General features: G+C 42.7%; 2 protein-coding genes across 2 annotated transcripts; one reads left to right on the top strand and one right to left on the bottom strand.

Moving 5' to 3' along the window:
• Positions 1-465: 465 nt before the first annotated feature.
• Positions 466-10,052, bottom strand: LOC106563258 (inactive phospholipid phosphatase 7). Its single transcript, XM_014128680.2, has 2 exons — positions 8,851-10,052; positions 466-1,891 (listed from the first exon to the last, which is right to left on the bottom strand). Exons 1-2 carry the CDS (start codon positions 9,326-9,328, stop codon positions 1,503-1,505), a joined length of 867 nt encoding a protein of 288 aa, XP_013984155.2. The 5' UTR covers positions 9,329-10,052; the 3' UTR covers positions 466-1,502.
• A 348-nt stretch (positions 10,053-10,400) lies between these two features.
• On the top strand, positions 10,401-23,343 carry LOC106563259 (protein FAM78A). Its single transcript, XM_014128681.2, has 2 exons — positions 10,401-12,508; positions 18,766-23,343. Exons 1-2 carry the CDS (start codon positions 12,186-12,188, stop codon positions 19,289-19,291), a joined length of 849 nt encoding a protein of 282 aa, XP_013984156.1. The 5' UTR covers positions 10,401-12,185; the 3' UTR covers positions 19,292-23,343.
• Positions 23,344-23,609: the final 266 nt, after the last annotated feature.

Raw genomic sequence — 23,609 nt, 5'->3', positions numbered from 1 at the left:
ACAAAACGTCGTTGTAATGATGGTCGGACCAAGATGCAGCGTGGGGTTGGTTAATCATTTTTATTTATGATAAACGGCAAGAAAACAATAAAGAGTAACCAACGAAACGTACAGCTTTGTAGGGCTAAAAGCTACAATACAAAATCAAGATCCCACAAACAACAGGTGGGAAAAGGCTGCCTAAATATGATCCCCAATCAGAGACAACTGCCTCTGATTTATTTAACTAGGCAAGCCAGTTAAGAACAAATTCTTATTTTCAATGACGGCCTATGTTCAGGGGCAGAACGACAGATTTGTACCTCGTCAGCTCGGGGATTTGAACTTGCAACTGTTCGGTTACTAGCCCAACGCTCTAACCACTAGGCTACCCTGCCGCCCCATTGGGAACCATACCAGGCCAAAATAGAAATACAAAAAACTAGAGTACCCACCCTAGTCACACCCTGACCTAACCAAAATAGAGAATAAAAAGGCTCTCTAAGGTCAGGGCGTGACACATACATACATACATACATACATACATACATACAGGTTCAACCCAATTAAATATTTTTTTGCGAAAGCAAAAAGGCTACAGCTTAAATAGTTTGGTTCCCAAGTCCATAATATCACAACAAAAATAAACAACCAAAAGAGATAGTAGAAGACCAATAAATGAAATACATGAAGGCATACAGTAGGTAAAAAGCCTTTGATATCGGGTATAATTCATTTTTTGTACATGCCTGTGAACATTCAGGACTTTACCCAGCAAAGGTTTACTCAGTGACTTTTACCCTCCAAAAGACATTACATTTGCCTCACAAAGGTACACACATAAGAAATCTTGCATGGAGGCATACAAACACAGACATATGCACACACACAATCACCCATATACACACACATATGTCACAGTATCAATGGTAACCCCAAGCCTGATGTACTGTAGATGACTTCACACAGACGTTGTTCAGTTACTCAGTGAGGCATGAAATCAGCACCATAAATTAACTGTGTCTATCTGTTTGGTTAATGCTTAGATTGCAGCAGAGAAGGCAAACAATGTGGAATATACAACATACAGATCTATGATGAAACCGCTTGCCTTAAACTAATCAAAACTATCTTTTGAAACTTATTTGGATAGGATAAATATTTAACCCTGTAGCAAAATCCCTGATCTGCTAGACAACAATCATGTTTTTGTTTAACACATACAGCACAATTCAATGACAGCAAAAATCTATTCACATTTGGAGTCCAGTCCACCTGTTTCTCAAAAATGTATAGTTTAAACAAATGATAGTTTCCAGCAGAAAAATACAAGCAACATAATTGAAAGGAAATCAAGATAAAGCCTATACGTAGGTCTAATGCAGCCTTCGACAGTAGGCCTTGATCAGGGAAAACTCTGTTCCAGATCACATCAGGAAGAACTCCTGGCCCTACTTTTAAGGCTTTATAAAGCCAGGGCTTTACAGCTTCAAAAAGGCGTTGAGAGCCTTGATAGATAGTGCTCAGTAGAAGGAGCTCCAGCTGAGGGTCCCTATAGAGATGAGGGTTTGACAGGCGCTGGACGACAGCCACACCGTCTCCACCAGGCTGAAGTGCAGCAGGCCCAGGGCGAAGCCGCACACCATGTCGGTCAGGTGGTGTCTACCCAACAGCACCCGGGACATGCCCACCAGGAAGGCCCAGAGCACCAGCAGGATGCGAAGCGGGACGGCCAGGACCAGGTGGGAAAGCAGGAACTTGGACACCATGGCAGCGCGGCTGGCGTGGGCCGCTGGGAAGGAGTACACATCCATGACACAGTAGTCCAGGAATCCCGGACTCATCTCCCAGGGTCCTTTGCGTTTGATCAGCTTCTGGACTCCGGCCACTGTCATGACGTCAAGCAGGAGGGCTGAGGAGAGAAGATGTTGCATGAAAAAGCCAAACTAAATCAATTAACCACTGGTCAGTAAACCACAACACACAATATCTCCAGTCAAGAACCCATGGAGACCAATTAGCTTGTAGTTTGTGTAATTTGCTCTATATCTGTTATAGGGCTAAGCATCAGTGATGAAGCAACGAGGCAGGCCAGGCGGTACCCCAGCAATGACACAGTGGCGTGTAGCCCTTTCCTGAGTCAAATGACCTTGTGGATGGAATGTTATTAATATTTTTCATAATTTCATAATTAATAAACATTATTTAAAACAAGTTGCAGAAAATCTGGTGTTTCTATGTCAAACAGTTTTGTTATGTTTCAGTCTTCTGTGATGTACACTACCGGTCAAAAGTTTTAGAACGCCTACTCATTCAAAAGTTTTTCTTTATTTTTACTATTTTCTACATTGTAGAATAATAGTGAAGACATCAAAACTATGAAATAACACATATGGAATAATGTAGTAACCAAAAAAGTGTTAAATGAATATATATTTTATATCTGAGATTCTTCAAATAGCCACCCTTTGCCTTGATGACGGCTTTGCACACTCTTGGCATTTTCTCAAACAGCTTCATGGGGTAGTCAATTGGAATGCATTTCAATTAACAGGTGTGGCTTGTTAAAAGTTATTTGTGGAATTAATTTTCTTCTTAATGTGTTTGAGCCAATCGGTTGGGTTGTGATAAGTTAGGGGGGTATACACAAGATAGCCACATTTGGTAAAAGACCAAGACTATATTATGGCAAGAACAGCTCAAATAAGCAAAGAGAAACAACAGTCCATCATTACTTTAAGACATGAAGGTCAGTCAATACGGAACATTTCAAGAACTTTGAAAGTTTGTTCAAGTGCTGTCGCAAAAACCATCAAGCATTTTGATGAAACTGGCTCTCATGAGGACAGCCACAGGAAATGAAGACCCAGAGTTACCTCTGCTTCAGAGGATAAGTTCATTAGAGTTACCAGCCTCAGAAATTGCAGCCCAAATAAATGCTTCACAAAGTTCAAGTAACAGGCATATCTCAACATCAACTGTTCAGAAGAGACTGCGTGAATCAGGCCTTCATGGTCGAATTGCTGCAAAGAAACGACTACTAAAGGACACCAATAAGAAGAGACTTGCTTGGGCCAAGAAACACGAGCAATGGACATTAGACCGGTGGAAATTTGTTCTTTGGTCTGGAATCCAAATTTGAGATTTTTGTTCCAACCGCCATGTCTTTGTGAGAAGCGGTGTGGGTGAACGGATGATCTCCGCATATGTATTTCCCACCGTAAAGCGCGAAGGAGGAGGTGTTATGGTGTGGGGGTGCTTTGCTGGTGACACTGTCTGTGATTTATTTAGAATTCAAGGCACAATTACCCAGCATGGCTACCACAGCATTCTGCAGTAATACGCCATCCCATCTGGTTTGTGCTTAGTGGGACTATCATTTGTTTTTCAACAGGACAATGACCCAACACACCTCCAGGCTGTGTAAGGGTTATTTGACCAAGAAGGAGAGAGATGGAGCGCTGCATCAGATGACCTGGCCTCCACAATCCCCCGACCTCAACCAATTTGAGATGGTTTGGGATGAGTCGGACCGCAGAGTGAAGGAAAAGTAGCCAACAACTACACAGCATATGTGGGAACTCCTTCAAGACTGTTGGAAAAGCCTGCTTGTGTATGCTTGTTTCAAAGTAGATTTGTTTCAGACTTCCAAGAAACACTCTGTGTGACCCTGATTTAGCCCACTGCAGTAAAAGGTTAAGAGCCAAGAGTTTGTGGAACAGGTGCGCATCGCTACATCCCCTCTCTCTTCCCTGTGTGTGATCAGAATGTATAAGCCTCTGTGCTACAGCATCCCAATCGGCCACATTATCAGGCTAGCAGCCCAGTTACTCTGTAAATAGGTCTGGAAGCTAGCACAGAACTGAGAGAGCACCTAGCTTATAGTTCAGCTTTGGCTTACTGTATGTGCACTTGGCTATCTGTGTAGTGATTTGATCTGAGGCGACTGTCGCTGAGAGTTTTTGCAAGTGAAATACTGAGATAGAAACGTTTTCCACCTGAAACCTGTGTAATAAGAATGGAAGAGACTTGAATAATATAGATGTACAGTATAATAGACGTTCTTATGATTGGGTGTGATAGATCATTATTAATTATTTGGATATGACTAACCTACAGTACTTGATCCCGTCCTAAAGTGTCTCTTTTCAGTCTCTTTTTAGCAGCATCCAACCCTCTATGTGAACCCAAAATATCCCCACAATCCCCACCTATCATTTTTGATTACCCGGCTTCCACCCCACCTTGTGGAACCTGTCAGGATTCAGACATTGATGACACTGTCTCCTTCCTGTACAACCACTCACACACAACACCCTAGTTCTATGTAAAGTAGACTTCTAGCAATTAGAATTCACAGTGTTCACAGACCATTAAGATTTGGGAGTTGGTGGAATGAAGGAGGTTGGAAGCATGGAAGGAGAGAGGGAGAGATGGTGGAAATGAAGGAAGGAAAGATAGGAAGAAAGGAAGAAAGGAAGGAAGGAGTTAAGGATAGAAGGATGAAAAAGGATGGAAGGATGAAAAAGGAAAGTTGAGGAAATTGAAAGAAGGCAGAGAGAGGGGAATGGACAGCATGGAAGTGAGTATGAGGTACCTTGGGGTCATTCTGGGACAGTGGGGACATAGTGCTGAGCTGCCAATGAAAGTCAATGGTGCCAGCTACAGGACCCAGCTGTGACCCCTGATATAGCCCACCTCAGCACTACTGAAGGTGAGGGAGGAGGAGAGCCAAGCCACGGATTTCACCAGCCTAGAGTCAATGTTATCTATGATGCACTTCCAAGCTAAAAATATGTACACTACCGTTCAAAAGTTTGGGGTCACTTAGAAATGTCCTTGTTTTTGAGAGAAAAGCAAGTGTTTTGTCTATTAAAATAACATAAAATTGATCAGAAATACAGTGTAGACATTGTTAATGTTGTAAATGACTATTGTAGTTGGAAATGGCTGATTTTTGAATGGAATATCGACATAGGCGTACAGAGACCCATTATCAGCAACCATCACTCCTGTGTTCCAATGGCACGTTCTGCTAGCTAATCCAAGTTTATCATTTTAAAAAGGCTAATTGATCATTAGAAAACCCTTTTGCAATTATGTTAGCACAGCTAAAAACTGTTGTCCTGATTAAAGAAGCAATAAAACTGGCCTTCTATAGACTAGTTGAGTATCTGGAGCATCAGTATTTGTGAGTTCGATTACAGGCTCAAAATGGCAAGAAACAAAGAACTTTCTTCTCAAACTCGTGAGCCTATTCTTGTTCTGAGAAACGAAGGCTATTCCATGCGAGAAATTGCCAAGAAACTGAAGATCTAGTACAATGCTATACTCCCTCCACAGAACAGTGCAAACTGTCTCTAACCAGAATAGAAAGAGGAGTGGGAGGCCCCGGTGCACACCTGAGCAAGAGGACAAGTACATTAGAGTGTTTAGTTTGAGAAACAGACGCCTTACAAGTCCTCAACTGGCAGCTTCATTAAATAGTACCCGCAAAACACCAGTCTCAACGTCAAAAGTGAAGAGGCGACTCCAGGATGCTGGCCTTCTAGGCAGAGTTGCAAATAAAAAGCCATATCTCAGACTGGGCAATAAAAATAAAATATTAAGATGGGAAAAATAACACAAACACTGGACAGAGGAAGATTGGAAAAAAGTGTTATGGACTGATGAATCTAAGTTTGAGGTGTTTGGATCACAAAGAAGAACGTTCGTGAGACGCAGAAAAAAATGAAGATGCTGGATGAGTGCTTGATGCCATCTGTCAAGCATGGTGGAGGTAATGTGATGGTCTGGGGGTGCTTTGGTGGTGGTAAAGGGGGAGATTTGTACAGGGTAAAGGGGATCTTGAAGAAGGAAGGCTATCACTCCCTTTTGAAATGCCATGCTGTGGATGGTGCTTAATTGGAGCCAATTTCCTCCTACAACAGGACCATGACCCAAGGCACAGCTCCAAACTATGCAATAACTATTTAGGGAAGAAGCAGTCAGCTGGTATTCTGTCTATAATGGAGTGGCCAGCACTGCCACCGGATCTCAACCTGAAGGCAAAATGAAGCGAGATAGAGATGCTATTGTGAATGATACTGCATTCACAGCTGCCTTAATCAGGATGCTTGTTCAAACACGGTGGTTCCCTATCCTATCCATTATCACTATTAATGACCTGAACAATGACCTGAACATTGCTACAAACACAATACCCCAAACTTGACCAAATTAAACAGATTATAGACTGAACACAATGTAGATTCAGTCCACAGATTTGCAGTGTTTTTCTGAGTAATCACTCTACTGGTATAACACACACAACCCTCCCACACACATCAGCCCAAAGCAACCAGGCATCCAGCACAGGAGTAACAATAAAATCCCTCAAGATTTCAGGTGTCAAAAGGGACATGGTGAATTCACTGGTATGAACCAGCCCATGTCGGAAGCCCACAGAGAGTGAGGAACACCCGTTTAACGTCCCATCCTGAAAGACAGCACCATACACAGGGCAATGTTCCCAATCACTGCACTGGGGAATTGGGGTATTTTTTTAGACCAGAGAAAAGAGTGCCTCCTACTGGACCTCCAACACCACTTCCAGCAGCATCTGGTCTCCCATCCAGGGATCAACCAGGACCAACCCTGCTTCGCTTCAGTGGCACATAGCTGAATGGGAACAATGTGTGTGTATAGTACTTTTGAACTATCACACACACACACACACACACACACACACACACACACACACACACACACACACACACACACACACACACACACACACACACACACACACACACACACACACACACACACACACACACACACACACACACACACACACACACACACACAGGCCCCAAATCGGCACAGTGGCCCCAATTTGATCTGAGAAATGTATAAATTGACTCAATCAGTCTAGGGTATAGCCTGCTGGTTTCCTTCACAGACGTGTGTCAAAATAACCACCTAAAATTAGTTCACCATCTACAGTTGAAGTCGGAAGTTTACATACACCTTAGCCAAATACATTTAAACAAAATTTTTCACAATTCCTGACATTTAATCCTAGCAAAAATTCCCTGTCTTAGGTCAGTTAGGATCACAACTTTATTTTAAGAATGTGAAATGTCAGAATAATAGTAGAGAGAATGATTTATTTCAGCTTTTATTTCTTTCATCACATTCCCAGTGGGTCAGAAGTTTACATACACTCAATTAGTATTTGGTAGCATTGCCTTTAAATTGTTTAACTTAGGTCAAACGTGTCGGGTTGCCTTCCACAAGCTTCCCACAATAAGTTGGGTGAATTTTGGCCCATTCGTCCTGACAGAGCTGGTGGAACTGAGTCAGGTTTTTAGGCCTCCTTGCTCACACACGTTTTTTCAGTTCTGCCCACAAATTTTCTATAGGATTGAGGTCAGGGCTTTGTGATGGCCACTCCAATACCTTGACTTTGTTGTACTTAAGCCATTTTGCCACAACTTTGGAAGTATGCTTGGGGTCATTGTCCATTTGGAAGACCCATTTGCGACCAGGCTTTAACTTCCTGACTGATGTCTTGAGATGTTGCTTCCATATATCCAAACAATTTTCCTTCCTCATGATGACGTCTATTTTGTGAAGTGCACCAGTCCCCCCTGCAGCAAAGCACCCCCACAACATGATGCTGCCACTCCCGTGCTTCACGGTTGGGATGGTGTTCTTCGGCTTGCAAGCCTCCCCCTTTTTCCTCCAAACATAACGATGGTCATTATGGCCAAACAGTTCTATTTCTGTTTCATCATATAAGACACTTATATGTATCGACATTTGTTGTTTTTCTAAAATCTGCGATCTTGACAACGCGCTGCATAATTTACAACTGTCCCATTGACGGAACACCGATCCATCATTTTCTGGAATTTTCCAAGCTGTTTAAAGGCAGAGTCAACTTAGTGTATGTAAACTTCTGACCAACTGGAATTGTGATACAGTGAATTATAAGTGAAATAATCTGTCTGTAAACAATTGTTGGAAAAATGACTTGTGTCATGCACAAAGTAGATGTCCTAACCGACTTGCCAAAACTATAGTTTGTTAACAAGAAATTTGTGGAGTGGTTGAAAAACGAGTTTTAATGACTCCAACCTAAGTGTACTGTATGTAAACTTCCGACTTCAACTGTAGGTTGATTCCATTACCGCTAGTTAGAGAAATCGGGGTCGTACTTTAGGTACAGTCTGTTACATTCGCATGGCTATAGCTAATGTAGGGAAAACACCTATTAAGGAAGTAAGTATAATCAAGTATATTTACTTAAATAAGGTACTTTGGAAAATGATTCCACTGTAGATTTTGTACCAGCTGCCATAGTTGGGATAAGAAGTGCTATGCTTGACACTGATGATAATGACTTCACTGAGTCTTTCGATGTAGGCCCCTGGCTTGGTAAAATGTCTACTTATGGTTCTTCAGTCCAAAGTAAACTTGTGATATGTGGAGCCTAGCACCTGTTCCCCAGGCCTGTTTCTGTGCTGGGTGAAGGAGAGAGGGACCATTAAGGGATAGGATTTCCTAATTACCTGCTTCTGATCCTCTACCATGGGATGCTTTAACTTCTGGTGGACAATGACATATTTTAGTGAGAAGCATTAACAGTTAACAATCATGGCATAAATATTAGCCTATTGACATGGGTTATATAGGCCTAATACAGGCCCTGGGATAAGAAAGTAGAGATGTGACCATATCAGTAGACTGCCTAGCTTATACCCATTAAAAATGCATTGATAGACACACTATAGCATAATAACAAAGTAGTGCTGAATCATACGTGTACAATTAAATAACTTAATTATTACACAATGTGTTTTGGGTAGTGAGGCGTGCATTTACCAAGTAATAGATTGACCAAGACCTCTTGTCCCGCCAGCGTATTACTCCTTGTCAGACACACGATAGTGCCAATGATCCACGTGATGCCATGTCCCGTGAACGCAAGTAGGGTGACCATGGAACGAACCGTGCCCCAAGACGACGACGTGTAGGCGCAGACCCCCAGGCGCTTGGACAGACAAATGTCAATGGCGAGGAGGGAGCTCATCGCTATCCCCTTGAAAGAAGGGTTCAGCTGGATACAGTCCTCCTCGGGCAGTTTCGTGGGCTCTTTCCGATCCTTGTTGGCACTGTCAGTAGGTTCCTGCGGGTCGCACAGCTGGCTTGCTTGGTGTTTGGGTTGACCAGGTCGCCTTGAGTTTCCCCGGCTCTCCGAGTTGCCGCTCCAAAGGGGCTGGTTCAGGGACATGAACTCGGGTCTGCTCAGGACGTTGTTCCGATCCCGCGTCCTGGACCTAGAACTCGGAATTGCGGGCATTTTGGGTTGGTCCCACTTCGCCTCCTTGGTGAAAAAAGTTACTGTACTACGTTTCAGAAGGTCAATTTCTCGTTTTAACCACGAAGGCTAATTATCCAAAGTTAAGCCCTGTCGCACCCTCCTTCCCCCACTGCGTCCCTACCAGATATATTTAGGCCAGTTGGAATGCGCGCTGCCCATGCTGCTGTGTTAAGCCTACAACCGGATCCATGCAGGCACAAAGAGGCTTGACTGGCATCTGCCTGGGCCAATCAAACGAGATACAATCTACAGTGAAACATCATCAGCTTTTAACATGTCATGAATGAAAATATACGACCCTCAGCAACTAACATGGAATGGCATAATGTTTTGTTTTGATCCTGAACGGCAGAAACTAAATACACTGGTTTTACTTTGTCTGTTATGCTCAACGACAAAGACACATTTTTGTTATCGTCTTACCAGGCCAATGTCTAAGAATGGGCTACCGTTCAGATCCCTCTCGTGTGGAACACGATTGGAATTTGGAGAACGCGTCAAGGAATTCTTAGTTAGACAGATCGACTGTAGCCCCGATACTATTAAAGTCAATCAAGGAACAAGCATCCATAGTCAGCTCGGCGAGTCATTCAGTATTTACAAAAGATGAGAGCTCTTTCGATAGTAAGTCGTTTTCCGTGGACATGACGTAGCCTACGCACAATCCCACTTCCACCGCGCTCATCTACGGACGCGCTCTTCCAGATGGGAGTTCTCCAAGGTGCTTAAATGGACAGCGACAGAGACGCTCTCAGCACGAACCAAAATAGATGAAAAGAAAACAACAAATATTCAATTATGAAAACTTACTTTATCCTATAGATAATAAAATGGGTTTTCTCAGGAGCATTCAAAGTAGGCCTACATTTAAATGATTTATTTTGTTATTGAATATTCACCCATTTATATTTTATAATTGGTCATGCATCCAAATTGATGTGAGCTATAGACTATAGCCTATAACGTCGCTCAAAATATTCAATTAAATTAGGGCTATTCACTTCACTTTGACTGATAGAAGTAGACCTATTATAGCCTGAATTATGTGTCATTAAATAAATATAGCAAAAAAGCCCATCACTACATTTCCCAGAATGCTTGCAATGGCGAGGGGAAGTGTCGTCTCAAATGTAGGCTACTTAAAGGAGCTGCAGCTCAAGCCGCTGAAATAGACCAATGCGGGAGGGTGAACCTGCTGTGGCCGCGATGGGACAAGTGCAGAGAAATGACAGTCTGATCTGGAATTGGGACTAAATTATATCCAAAGGACAGGGAACGAGGAGGGAGCCAGGTTGGGTTATCGGACATTCCATGATTAGAATTAAAATAGGTTTTTATTAGTTGATCTACAAGAAGATAGGGATCCAAACGGAGAGGGGAAAGTTGACCTGGTTGCCTTTGAATGTTGCGCGGTGTTCATTATAATAACCGACGATGAAATAACTGTACATTGAAATGTTACCAGTACTGGACCTTGCAATTGATCGTAACAATAAAAGAGAAAGGAACCAACTGGGAAGATAACGGAATTACCACTCGAACCACGTGCGCACGCATATAGGGCAGTCCAATAAACTGTCTTGAGGAGACAAGTCAAAAAGACGGTCTTGCCTTGCATTGTCCAAAAGTGTGGTGAACCTCTATTTTTTTTTATAGAATATATTGGGTTTGTGCTACAACAGGCGTTTTGCAATGATACTACGTCCAATTGTTTAATTTTAAGCTAACCGTTTCACTTGCCCTATTGCCTTTTGCATACCATGTCTAAAATGTTCGTCGACTTCGAGTACGGACAGCAATATTTATTCTTATCCCTCATATAATCCCTGTGCATAGAGTTATTGTAGGATTGCACGTGGGCTGTGTGTCTGTTGTAGTGAAGACCTTCAGCAACTTATTTTAGATGGGTTATTTATTATGTACATGCACCTCATGAGGTGTGCACCTCATTCAGTCATAATGTATTTTTGATGTGACATTGTTATAATTGTCGTAACACTGGGGTCAGTGAAAGGGGCCTTTTTACTGTGGCATTAAGTGTTAATCGTTTATTGTTAAATAATTAAGACGTTGCTCAATTGCAAGCCGTTGCTAGCTGCAGCCCTCTTATCCACACAAAAACATTTTTTTTTTGGAATAAAACCCTTTCACTTGTGGCCGAACTGGTGGCTTATGGAAAACAGAATGCGTATCCGAGGGAAAGTTGATTTTACACACACTCAGGAGGATAATGAAAGTGGAAATGAATAGGCTCACAGATGAGAGGCGCTGAGCTCCGCCAATATGACGTCGAAATGTTACGTTAGCAGTTTTTGTAAATTATGCGTCACAATTAGTTATTTCGTCTGCTTTATTAGATCACAAAGTAGGCCTAAATGTGAATCTTTTCTGGTGTACATCTCCGATGGTCGCAAGTTGCCAGTGATCGCGGGCGACCTCACGCTTCTTGTGGGGGTGAAACAGATCACACAGCACAGACATCTGAATAGGCACTTCTATTGATGGAGGAAGCTTCAAGACGCGGAAAAGAAAGTTGCATCGGCCCTTTTTTGGTGATGTGAGCGGATCGCCAACGAAAAGCAGAAATCATACTGCTGTGAATGTATTCACAACTGTTCCATTATTGAGTGAAACACTACATTTTCCCTCATAGTGTTGGAATACAGAACTGGTTGCAAAATGCATTGCTTTTATGAACATGTCAGCAAAGTGATAGTCTAGTCATTCTCAACGGATAACAGTGGAGTGGCCATTTGCCAGTGCCACCCTTTTTCGTTTTTTTGTATTTTTTAACTATTGAAAATATGGATGCAATTGTGAATTAGTTGCTGTTTCCATGCGTCTTTCTCCTCCAGATCTCAGGACGTTGTTGTGGATTGTGTTGCTATTTAATGCAATGGGCTGTATCCAGAGTATCAGGTGTAAGCCCAAGTGTTTCCGTGAAAGTATCATCGTTCTCGAGGTGAACTCCTCCATCGACTCCAATCCAACCAGCATCGACGAGTCATCCAACGTGGTTCTGCGCTATCGAACACCGCACTTCCGAGCCTCTGCTCGAGTACTAGTGCCGCCGGTGGCTGGTAAAGAGACGTGGACTGTTGGCTGGATTCAAGCATGCAACCACATGGAGTTCTACAACAAATATGGAACCAAAGGGATGTGAGTATCAACCTAAACTCAACCCACCTTACAAGGGAACGTAAACAACCATGTGAAATGTAGGTCTAGGCCTACTTCTAGTTCACCAACGGTGCAGGTGATGGACTAGGCTATTTAGGGCTACAGTCTGGTCAGGTGCAGAGGCAATCACATTTGAGTAGACTAAGACCTAATATAAATTACCCTGAATTAAAATTCCAGACCATACCTGCCATCCGTCATCTACTTCATTTTTCATATTCACCTCTCAATGGCGCTGGGGCTTTGACACCTCCAAGATATTTCTGGAGATTGGAGGGCTAACTTCAGAACGTCAACAGTCTACTGTATGTACCTCGATGCTGGAACACACTTGCGTCATGATGACTTCCCGAGAAAAGTTAGTTAGGAAAGGCAGAAAAGCCAAGGCACATTTTTTATTCATATTGCAAATCCATCCTTTTGCGAAATCAAATCAATTATTGGATTGAAAAAAACAAACCATCAAGACAAAAATCCACTTATATATCCCATGTCCATGGGGATAAACCTTATGCCCCTATATCATTCAAAGCCTCAAATATTAATAGGCAACTTTAGCCTTTTGGATAGATATGTAATACATACACTGAGTGTACAAAATATTAAGAACAGCTTTTTTAATATTGAGTTGATGTTGGAACATTGCTTGCTTCCATTCAGCCACAAGAGCATTGGTGAGGTCGAGCACTGATGTTGGGCAATTAGGCCTGGCTCGCAGTCAGTGTCCCAATTCATCTCAAAGGTGTTTGATGAGGTTGAGGTCAGGGCTCTGTGCAGGCCAGTCAAGTTCTTCCACACAGATCTCGGCAAACCATTTCTGTATGGACCTCGCTTTGTGCACAGGGGCATTATCATGCTGAAACAGGAAATGGCCTTCCACAAACTGTTGCCACAAAGTTGGAAACACAGAATCATCTAGAATGTCATTGTATGCTGTAGCGTTAAGATTTCCCTTCACTGGAACTAAGGGGCCTAGTCCGAATCAACAGCCCCAGACCATTATTCCTCCTACATCAAACTTTACAGTTGGCACTATGCATTCGGGCAGGTAGCATTCTCCTGGCATCTGCCAAACCCAGAATCGTCCGTTGGCATATATAGTGTATCAATTCACTGTCTCTGGTGCATAGAGAGGTGATAGTGTCCTTGAAGATGCAGTACGCTTTAGCACTGTTGGATTCTATAGAGCGGTGGTGGGCAAGGACTGGGTCCACAATTTTCTCTAAAGCCAAGGCTTTCATAAACACTCTGTTAAATTGATCCATTCAAGCTGGGTTTCATTGTTAGGTAGGCTACTGGAGTCAACAGAAACTGTATGGGATGAGAAATCACATTATTTTCCAAATATTACGAAATGAGTTAAAGTGAGCTCAAATTGACTTCCCCCTGTCTATTGACAGATGTCTGTGATTTACACAAATTCAGTTCGTGCCACATCCTGTGGCAGGGGACCATAAGTTGACGTACAGTGCCTTCAGAAAGTATTCACACCTATTGGCGTGTTTCACATTTTGTTGTGTTGCAGGCTGAATTCAAAATTGATTATTATTTTTATTCCTCACCCATCTACACACAATACCCCATAATGACAAAGTGAAAATATGTTTTTGGACATTTTTGCAAATGTTTGGAAAATTAAATACAGAAATATCTAACTTACATAAGTATTCACACCCCTGAGTCAATACATGTTAAAATCACCTTTGGCAGCGATTACAGCTGTTGAATCAATGTTTGAAATTCACTGCTCGGCTGAGGGACCTTACAGATAATTGTATGTGTGGGGTACAGAGGTGAGGTAGTCATTCAAAAATCATGCTAAACACTATTATTGCACACAGAGTGAGGCCATGCAACTTATTATGTGACTTATTATGCACATTTTTACCCCTGAACTTATTTAGGCTTGCCATAACAAAGGGGTTGAATACTTATTGACTCAATACATTTCAGAAGTTAATTATTTATTAATTTGTACACATTTCTAAAAACATAATTCCACTATGACATTATGGGGTATTGTGTGTAGGCCAGTTACACACAACATCTCAGTTTAATCCATTTTATATTTAGGCTGTAACACAACAGAATGTGGAAAAAGTCAAGGGCTGTGAATTTTTATTTTATTTATTTAACCAGGCAAGTCAGTTAAGAACAAATTCTTATTTACAATGACGGCCTAACCTGGCCAAATCCGGACGATGCTGGGCCAATTGTGCGCCGCCCTATGGGACTCCCAATCACGGCCGGATGTGATGCAGCCTGGATTCACTCGGGAGTGAATACTTTCTGAAGGCACTGTATACCCAAAATGCAGAGGGTTTATCTTCACCCGTTGCAGGATGGGATGTTTCGGGTCTGCATGTTAAAGATTACACACACTGTCCAAATACTACAATCCCCAACATGACCTCCTCCCCTTGCCCTAGTCTGGCTATGTCAAATCTAAATCAAATCAAATGTTATTAGTCACATGCGCCGAATACAACAGGTGTAGACCTTATACTGAAATGCTTACTTACGAGCCCCTAACCAACAATGCAGTTAAAAAAAAATACGGATAAGAATAAGAGATAAAAGTAACAAGTAATTAAAGAGCAGCAGTAAAATAACAATAGCGAGACTATATACAGGGGGGTACTGATACAGAGTCAATGTGCGGGGACACCGGTTAGTTGAGGTAGTATGTACAGTTGAAGTCAGAAGTTTGAATACACTTAGGTTGGAGTCATTAAAACTCGTTTTTCAACCACTCCACAAATGTCTTGTTAACAAACTATAGTTTTGGCAAGTCGGTTAGGACATCTACTTTGTGCATGACACAAGTCATTTTTCCAACAATTGTTTACAGACAGATTATTTCACTTATAACTCATTGTATCACAATTCCAGTGGGATAGAAGTTAACATACACTAAGTTGACTGTGCCTCTAAACAGCTTGGAAAATTCCAGAAAATGATTTCATGGCTTTAGAAGCTTCTGATAGGCTAATTGACATCATTTGAGTCAATTGGAGGTGTGCCCGTGGATGTATTTCAAGGCCTACCTTCATGATGCTTGACATCATGGGATAATCAAGAAATGTCCTCTGGTCTGATGAAACAAAAATAGAACTGTTTGGCCATAATGACCATCGTTATGTTTGGAGGAAAAAGGGGGAAGCTTGCAAGCCGAAGAACACTATCCCAACCATGAAGCACGGGGGTGGCAGCATCATGTTGTGGGGGTGCTTTGCTGCAGGAGGGACTGGTGCACTTCACAAAATAGATGGCATCATGAGGGAGGACAATTATGTGGATATATGGAAGCAACATCTCAAGACATCAGTCAGAAAGTTAAAGCTTGGTCGCAAATGGGTCTTCCAAATGGACAATGACCCCAAGCATACTTCCAAAGTTGTGGCAAAATGGCTTAAGGACAACAAAGTCAAGGTATTGGAGTGGCCATCACAAAGCCCTGACCTCAATCCTATAGAAAATTTGTGGGCAGAACTGAAAAAGCGTGTGCGAGCAAGGAAGCTGACAAAACTGATTCAGTTACACCAGCTCTGTCAGGAGGAATGGGCCAGAATTCACCCAACTTATTGTGGGAAGCTTATGGGAGGCTACCCGAAACGTTTGACCCAAGTTAAACAATTTAAAGGCAATGCTACCAAATACTAATTGAGTGTATGTAAACTTCTGACCCACTGGGAATGTGATGAAAGAAATAAAAGCTGAAATAATTCTCTCTGCTATTATTCTGACATTTCACATTCTTTAAAATAAAGTGGTGATGTCAGGAATTGTGAAAAACTGAGTTTAAATGTATTTAGCTAAGGTGTATGTAAACTTCCCACTTCAACTGTAGATGGTGAACTAATTTTAGGTGGTTATGTAAGAAGAGTTAATAAAGTGACTATGCATAGATGACAGAAGAGAGTAGCAGTGGTGTAAAAAGGGGGGGGGGGGCAATGCAAATAGTTGGTAGCCATTTTATTAGATGTTATGTCTTATGGCTTGGGGGTAGAAGCTGTTTAGAAGCCTCTTGGACCTAGACTTGGCGCTCCGGTACTGCTTGCCATGTGGTAGCAGAGAGAACATTATATGACTAGGGTGGCTGGAGTCTTCGACAATTTTCAGGGCCTGGTGTAGAGGTCCTGGATGGCAGGAAGCTTGGCCCCAGTGATGTACTGGGCCGAGCAGTCGCCATACCAGGCAGTGATGCAACCAGTCAGGATGCTCTTGATTATGCAGCTGTAGAACATTTTGAGGATCTGAGGACCCATGCCAAATCTTTTCAGTCTCCAGAGGGGTAATAGGTGTTGTTGTGCCCTCTTACAAATCAGACTACCGGGGCATTGTTCTTCTGAACCCCAAACCAGCAGAAATGTGTCGCTTAGATGAAATAGGAGAGGCACATTTACTTTGGCCATTGATCTGCCCAGAATAGAGGATGTGTGCAGTATTTCTGCCATATGAGGTGATAGCTGCTCTGAGATGTGTGTTTGTGTGTTTGTCTGTGTGCGTGTTTGTGTGTGTGTGTGTGTTAATCTCTCGCACTGGGCCTAAAGAGCCACTGAATGGAAAAAACATAATTTTATTTTTTATTTTTATGCTGTGTGGAGATTAGAGACGTCCCTCGGCTCTGCAAATGAAACATAATATGAAAAGAGAATAGAGAGGGTAGTGAGCGAGAGAGAGATGAAACTGGTATTAACAGGCCTTTCTCTCTCTCTCAGAGCAGCTATCACCTCAGATGGCACAAATACACGTCTGTTGGGTTCTTCCTAGTATCTATTTCAATAGAGCACCTCCCATGGTTTTGAATACAGTACTGAAAATAGTATAGTACTATAATAAAATACCGTCTATAAAGAGTAGGTAGATCCGGTAGTATCGTTAGACCTCCAATAGGGGGAGAAAGAAAAAGCCAAATGTTCTTGCTCTGGGGCATGTTCTGTTCTCATGAAACCATGTGTTATCAAGATAAAAATACAGGGAGTGCTTTGTTGGCCATTGTCTGTAGTCGTTGGCCCTTCACAGTGAAATTGATGTTACAATTTGGCTCCTGTCAGAGATATATTTATAGATGTAAAGATTGTTCAAGTTGTTTTGGAGCCAGATCGATAGAGAGGATAGTGATTTGTAGCAACAAGAATGGACATGAATAACACACACACACACACACACACACACACACACACACACACACACACACACACACACACACACACACACACACACACACACACACACGGGGGGGGCTTGCCTAAAAATCACAATCTAGGACCTCTTTGAATAAATAAATAAATCAAATCGATTTATGAAGCCCTTTTTACATCAGCAGTTGTCACAAAGTGCTTATACAGAAACTGAACCAATGCCCATGCAGACCTGTCATGTGACTGGTGATCACACTGTTATCTACAGCAGTTCTGCTGATCCTCCACTTCTGGGAGAAAGGTAATTTTCTTCCTGCCGAGGGGGAGGACAGGATTGTTTATGATGTGCCTCTGTCCCACAATGTCACCCGCTACGTCTCAATACTACAAAATTCACCTTCACTTAATTCACTCAGATCTGAATTAAGGGTGGACGAGGCAAAGCAATCCCGATAGGCTTAGGACATATCGCTTTCACCTATCCTGTGTTGACAGATCATTGGTTAGTGAGAAATGAGAAAAGGAAGCCATTTGAGATCATTGACATGCATCTACAGTGACTTACTACACAGGAGTGGGTTAGACAGGCGGGGAGGCTGTTAACAATGGGAACCTGGGATGTGCTGTGATTGTGCTGCCCTGCCCTGATTCTCAATAACAAACCCACTCAGCCAGGCTGTTTCAGCCTCTCAGGGAGATAGTCTCCACTTTTCTTATCCTCCAGCCATTATTTAACAGTGGGTAAAAGCCTATTACGATTGACACATCTCTCAAACAAGTTTTGTCAGGAAAGCAGTAACCAAATGCAGAGAGATTCCCACGTGTAAAACAAGTTTCCCCTTCTTGTTTCCACTTCCAGGTTAAAGGAATCATTTTTCCAAAATTCACATAAAAAAGTGCTCTAAAATTGAATTCCGTTGACAGTTCACACCATCTGTTGTGTAGATTTAGCTATATATACACACAAGGATACTTCAATCCCATATGAATGTGAGTGATAGTGCCAATCTTTGATTTTGTCGTGAACTTTAAGCCTCACTCTGTTTTTTAACCTTCCGGGTTAAATCTAACTACCTGCTTTTCCACTTCCAGGTCGAGCTGGGAACTCCCTGACCTGCGGGATGGCAAGATCCAGGCCATCAGCGACTCGGATGGTGTCAACTACCCTTGGTATGGCAACACCACGGAAACATGCACCATTGTGGGCCCCACCAAGAAGGACACCAAGTTCACGGTCAGCATGAACGACAACTTCTACCCCAGTGTTACGTGGGGAGTGCCTGTGAGCGACAGCAACCTGCCGCAGCTCAGCAGCATCCGCCGCGACCAGAGCTTCACCACCTGGCTGGTGGCCATCAATCAGGCCTCGGCCGAGACCCTGGTGCTGCAGACCATCCGCTGGAGGATGCAGCTCCACATCGAGGTGGACCCTGACAAGCCCCTGGGCCAGAGGGCTATGCTGCGTGAGCCCGTGGCCCAGGAGCAGCCCCACATCCTGGGCAAAAATGAACCCATCCCCCCCAATGCCATGGTCAAGCCCAATGCCAACGACGCTCAGGTGCTCATGTGGCGGCCAAAGACCGGGGAAGCCGTCGTGGTCATCCCGCCCAAATACTGACTGACCTCTAGGGGTTAAATGCTCTTTCTCTTCTCCCACTCTTCTACCTACACCTAACTTTTCCTTTCTTCTCTTTTTATCTACTTTCCTTTTCCTTTCTTCTCCTTTTAACCTTCCCTCAAGCTCGTTGCCTCTATTTGCCTCTACGTTTTCTACCTCTTCTCTCGCTTTTTGTAAGAATTGAGCGAGAGAGGGAGAGAGAGAAAGTGAAACAAGGACAAGAGCAGCTTGGAGAAAGAGGACACTCGTTGCCTATAAGTGGGAGCTGGAGCGGACTTTAAAAACAGGAATGAACAAACTGCAACCATTCTACCTTCAATCTGGGTCGGGTTTCACTGTGCTAGATTAAGTAATTGAAAAATATTTACCCACAGAAACTTTGCATTTTTTGTTGCATTTTGGGGATTGGAATTTGGGAGGGTTGGGGAGCGTGTGTGGGTTGAAAAAATAACATAGTATTTATGTTCGTGTGTATGTACATGGTACATGCACAAAGTTGTGTTTTTATTTATGGTCTTGGAGAGAGTGCACTTTTTGTGAATAAGCGCTATTCTGTGCTCCACATGAGGGATAGTGAATACGAACCACATCGAGGAGACATATGTAGTTTTAGTACTTTTTTAAACATGCGAGACATTCAATCCATGCTGCCTTAAGTTTACATCGCTTTTAACTTTTAGCCTTTAATCATGTGCAATGCAATATTCCTTCACATGTCTCGTCTCTTCTTCCATCCAGATTGTTGGTGCTGTTGTGTGTGGGTTTAGGAACAGAACAGTGGCAACAGAGTGCAAATTATACCGTGACATGTTTTTACGGGCCTAATAGTAAACACATGTCATTTAACAGTTTAAATATATTACCTTTTAAGGTGGTATGTACAAAACTAGTCATGATGGTTTCATCTGATTGTCAAACAAATCTCTTCAAAAAGTAGGCTACCTGCACATGTTCATCCACACCAAAATAATTCCAGCGTCCCAAACATGTGCACACATTTCATATATGGAAAGAGGCATCTGTTACAAAACACCAAAAAGTGTAATGACATTCAGCAATTGTCATTCTTGTAGAAATATTTACCACTGTAGCAGGATAAATAGCATTTTATACAAATTGGAGAATGGTTAAATTAGCATTATTTACAGGGTTACTGGGAACCAAATTGGGTCCTAATACTGCTAGAACTCTTTTACTCCCACAGAACATACAGAGAAAAATCATTCAAACAAACCCTTTCACAATGCCAGTTTGCTCATCTCATCAATGCAAACGCACATGTTATGTTTGGCAATGTAAAAGGTTTTCTGACAACATTCAAACCCATTGAGAGTGACATTCAGCTGACATTCAGATAGACAGCAAGGTTTGTCAACAACCTCCCTTTACAGAGAGAATACTGTCTTTCATCATGTTATCTTTTATTTGATTTATCACCACTCCCTCCATCTCAGGGCCCCTGCCACTGTAAAGTGTTTGTCACACATACCTCCCTCGCCCCATCCATCCATCCCTCTGCCTTTCTTCTCTCCTCTCTACAGCTGTCAAAAGAGAGGGGCATGCTAGCACCTAATCAATATTGGTATTAATAAGCAATCACAGCAAGCAGTAGCCAGGGGAAATGACTGTGTTTCAAATCCCGGGGCAATAAGAAAGCAGTCCTCCATGCAATGCTATTGGAGATAAATAATCTTGGCTTTAGGGTCCCTGTGTGTGGGGTGGCTCTGCAGAGGTTAACTGGATGTAGTCCACTGCCCTCCCTCTCTATTCTCTCTCCTTGTCCCCCCCCGCTCCCCTCACCCTCTCTCCCTCCACTTCTGATGTTTGTCCCCATTCACCCTCTCTCACCCTGTCCCCACTTTCTCCTCTCTCTGATCCATCTGTCTCTCTCTGCTCCCCTCGATCCATCTCTCTATTTCCTCCATCCCTCCTCTCTTCACCCTGTCCTCTGTCTTCCTTGTGTGGAGGAAGGGCAGGCAGTAGTAGAAAAGCGAGGCTCAGCCTGGCATATAGATGAACCCACTTGAGGGGTAGCCACTGACAGTTGTAGCCCGCTGTAGAAATGTGGTGCTTTTTTCCCTCCTCTCGCAGGGATAACGCACAGAGCCCCGGCTAGCTAAATACTTCCATAAACAGGACAATGTCTAGTCATTCATTTATCTGTGGGAAGGGCAGCTTTACCCCGGGCTGAAATCTCTCTCATGGAGGAGGGAGGGAGGGAGTGTGGTAGAGGGACGACTGTGGGGCAGAATTTGGCATCAGGCTTTTTTATCTCCTTATAACATCATCAATGACAACAACGAGCTAAAAAAAAGGAACAGGGACCAATGTTTGTGTTTTGTAACACTGGGGTCAAGCTGCCATTTTGAAGTGGTTGAGAAAACAGCATCTCCACTTTTGTCAAAGATGGTATTGTTTTAGTATATATGTTATGCCATTGTGGTTTGATATTTTTTGGAGGCAAAGCTTTCTTGGTAGCGTAATAATACTACCATCAAATGCCACCAACAACTGGCCAAAAATGTGTTGAGTCACCATTGTTTCCTTCGTTATTTTAGCCTACCTCGTGGTTTGGTTTATTTAAAATTACTCAAATCTGTTGACGTCTCAACCAAATATCAACCTTAATGTGACATCTTTGCCTGATGAGAAAAGACAGAGCAGCCAAGTGTGTAGCAGCTGAACATAATTAAAAAAGAGACGGTTAGGAAATTAGATAGACTGATAGCCTCGCCAAATGAGATCTTCAGTATGATAGCTATGATACAGTATGTATACTGCAGCTCTCCCTTGTTATAATTACATTTTGGACCCGCATAATAGCCTAATCAGATGGCCCTCGTTGCCCTGCGTCAGCTCTGTGAGATAGAGACCAGAGCAGAGGCTATCATCTGGGCTGAGGGAGGAGGAGGGAGGAGAGGACTGGTGGGGGGAAGTGCTGCCATTATTATATCTGCTGTGAAATACTGAGTTCCCTTCAGATGCACTGTGTTGGGCTGTGCCAAGGGTAGCTGGAGTGATATATGATGGGCTCTTAGGGCTAGAGGGCAATGGTCAGTGTTAGAAGGGGTGGGGCACACACACAGTTGTCATAAGACAGCAGGGACAGAGGCTCCCGGGGGGCGGTCTCTTCTTGCATCCTATCGGATCGTCACAACATCACACTGGGACCGAGTGTGAACAGCGCTTATTGGTAGAGCACGTGGCCCCCAGCAAAACACACACACGAGAGGGAGGTCACAGAGGAGACGATTGCCTCAATGTGTCTCTGATTCTGACCGTGTTGTTATGTGCTACTGATGAGGCCATCTCATAATGTACAAGCGCTTCCTGGAAACACGCCTCTAACTGAGTTCTGTTTTTAAAAATGGACATTTACGTAAACATTCTTATGAGATTACGATGCCATCATTGAACGAGCGGAATTCATGGACTTCATGTTTCTCCTTCTGGGGTTGTGCCACTGGGTAGAGCCTTCCTTTCCTAAACCCACAACTCCTAGTTGAGGGCTACCACCTTTTCTATGGATCTTTATGTAAAAGAGTCCTGTAAACAGTCCAGCAACTCTTCATAGACCAGCAGAAAAGATTTCGCTTTAGTTCAACCAATAACAGGCCCAAGCTCACTCTCAGGATCACCCACCATTGTTTCCTAGCCTTTGCTATTGGCTTACCCCATGTAAACAAAAGAGTTGATTGGATATTCCATTTGTCTGTCCATCTTACTATTCGCTCCCTTCACCTCTGACTAGGTTTTCAGTAGAGTAGCCCTATGGCTAACTGTAGCAGATTATACACAATAGGCTATGTATTTCTAATTTCTTTGGGTTTGTTGGTTTGTCTTCTGAAAAATGCTCTAATATATTTCACCGCACTGATACAAAAATACAGTATTTTCTTGTTTTGCTTTGTCATTGACACTGATACTCAATACTTGAAAATGGAATAGTATTGGCAAATATTTAAAACTGTGAAAATGCACAATGATAAAAAAAATACTGAAAACTAAAAGAGTGGTATTTTTCATGATAAAATATTTTTTTGCAAATGTTATTTGTTCCCTGGCATCTGTCTCCTAAAGTGTTGTGATTGGAGAATATACACCCTGTGACATGGTGATTCTATCTACAGAAGCGCCTTGCCACACACACACCCACAACACCCTAGCTTTTATCAACTCTGATACCATGTCATACTTTATGAAGGAAAAGAGTTGGTGACACTTATTTGAAAGTCTGCTTATAAACTATTTCTTAACCATAATCAATAGTCAAATATCCATTAGTCAACTTTGGAATACATAATATACAGTGGGGGGG

This window comes from Salmo salar, chromosome ssa11 (assembly GCF_905237065.1).
Source record: "Salmo salar chromosome ssa11, Ssal_v3.1, whole genome shotgun sequence".
Lineage (NCBI taxonomy): Eukaryota > Metazoa > Chordata > Actinopteri > Salmoniformes > Salmonidae > Salmo > Salmo salar.
This window is presented reverse-complemented; position numbering and strand designations above follow the sequence as displayed.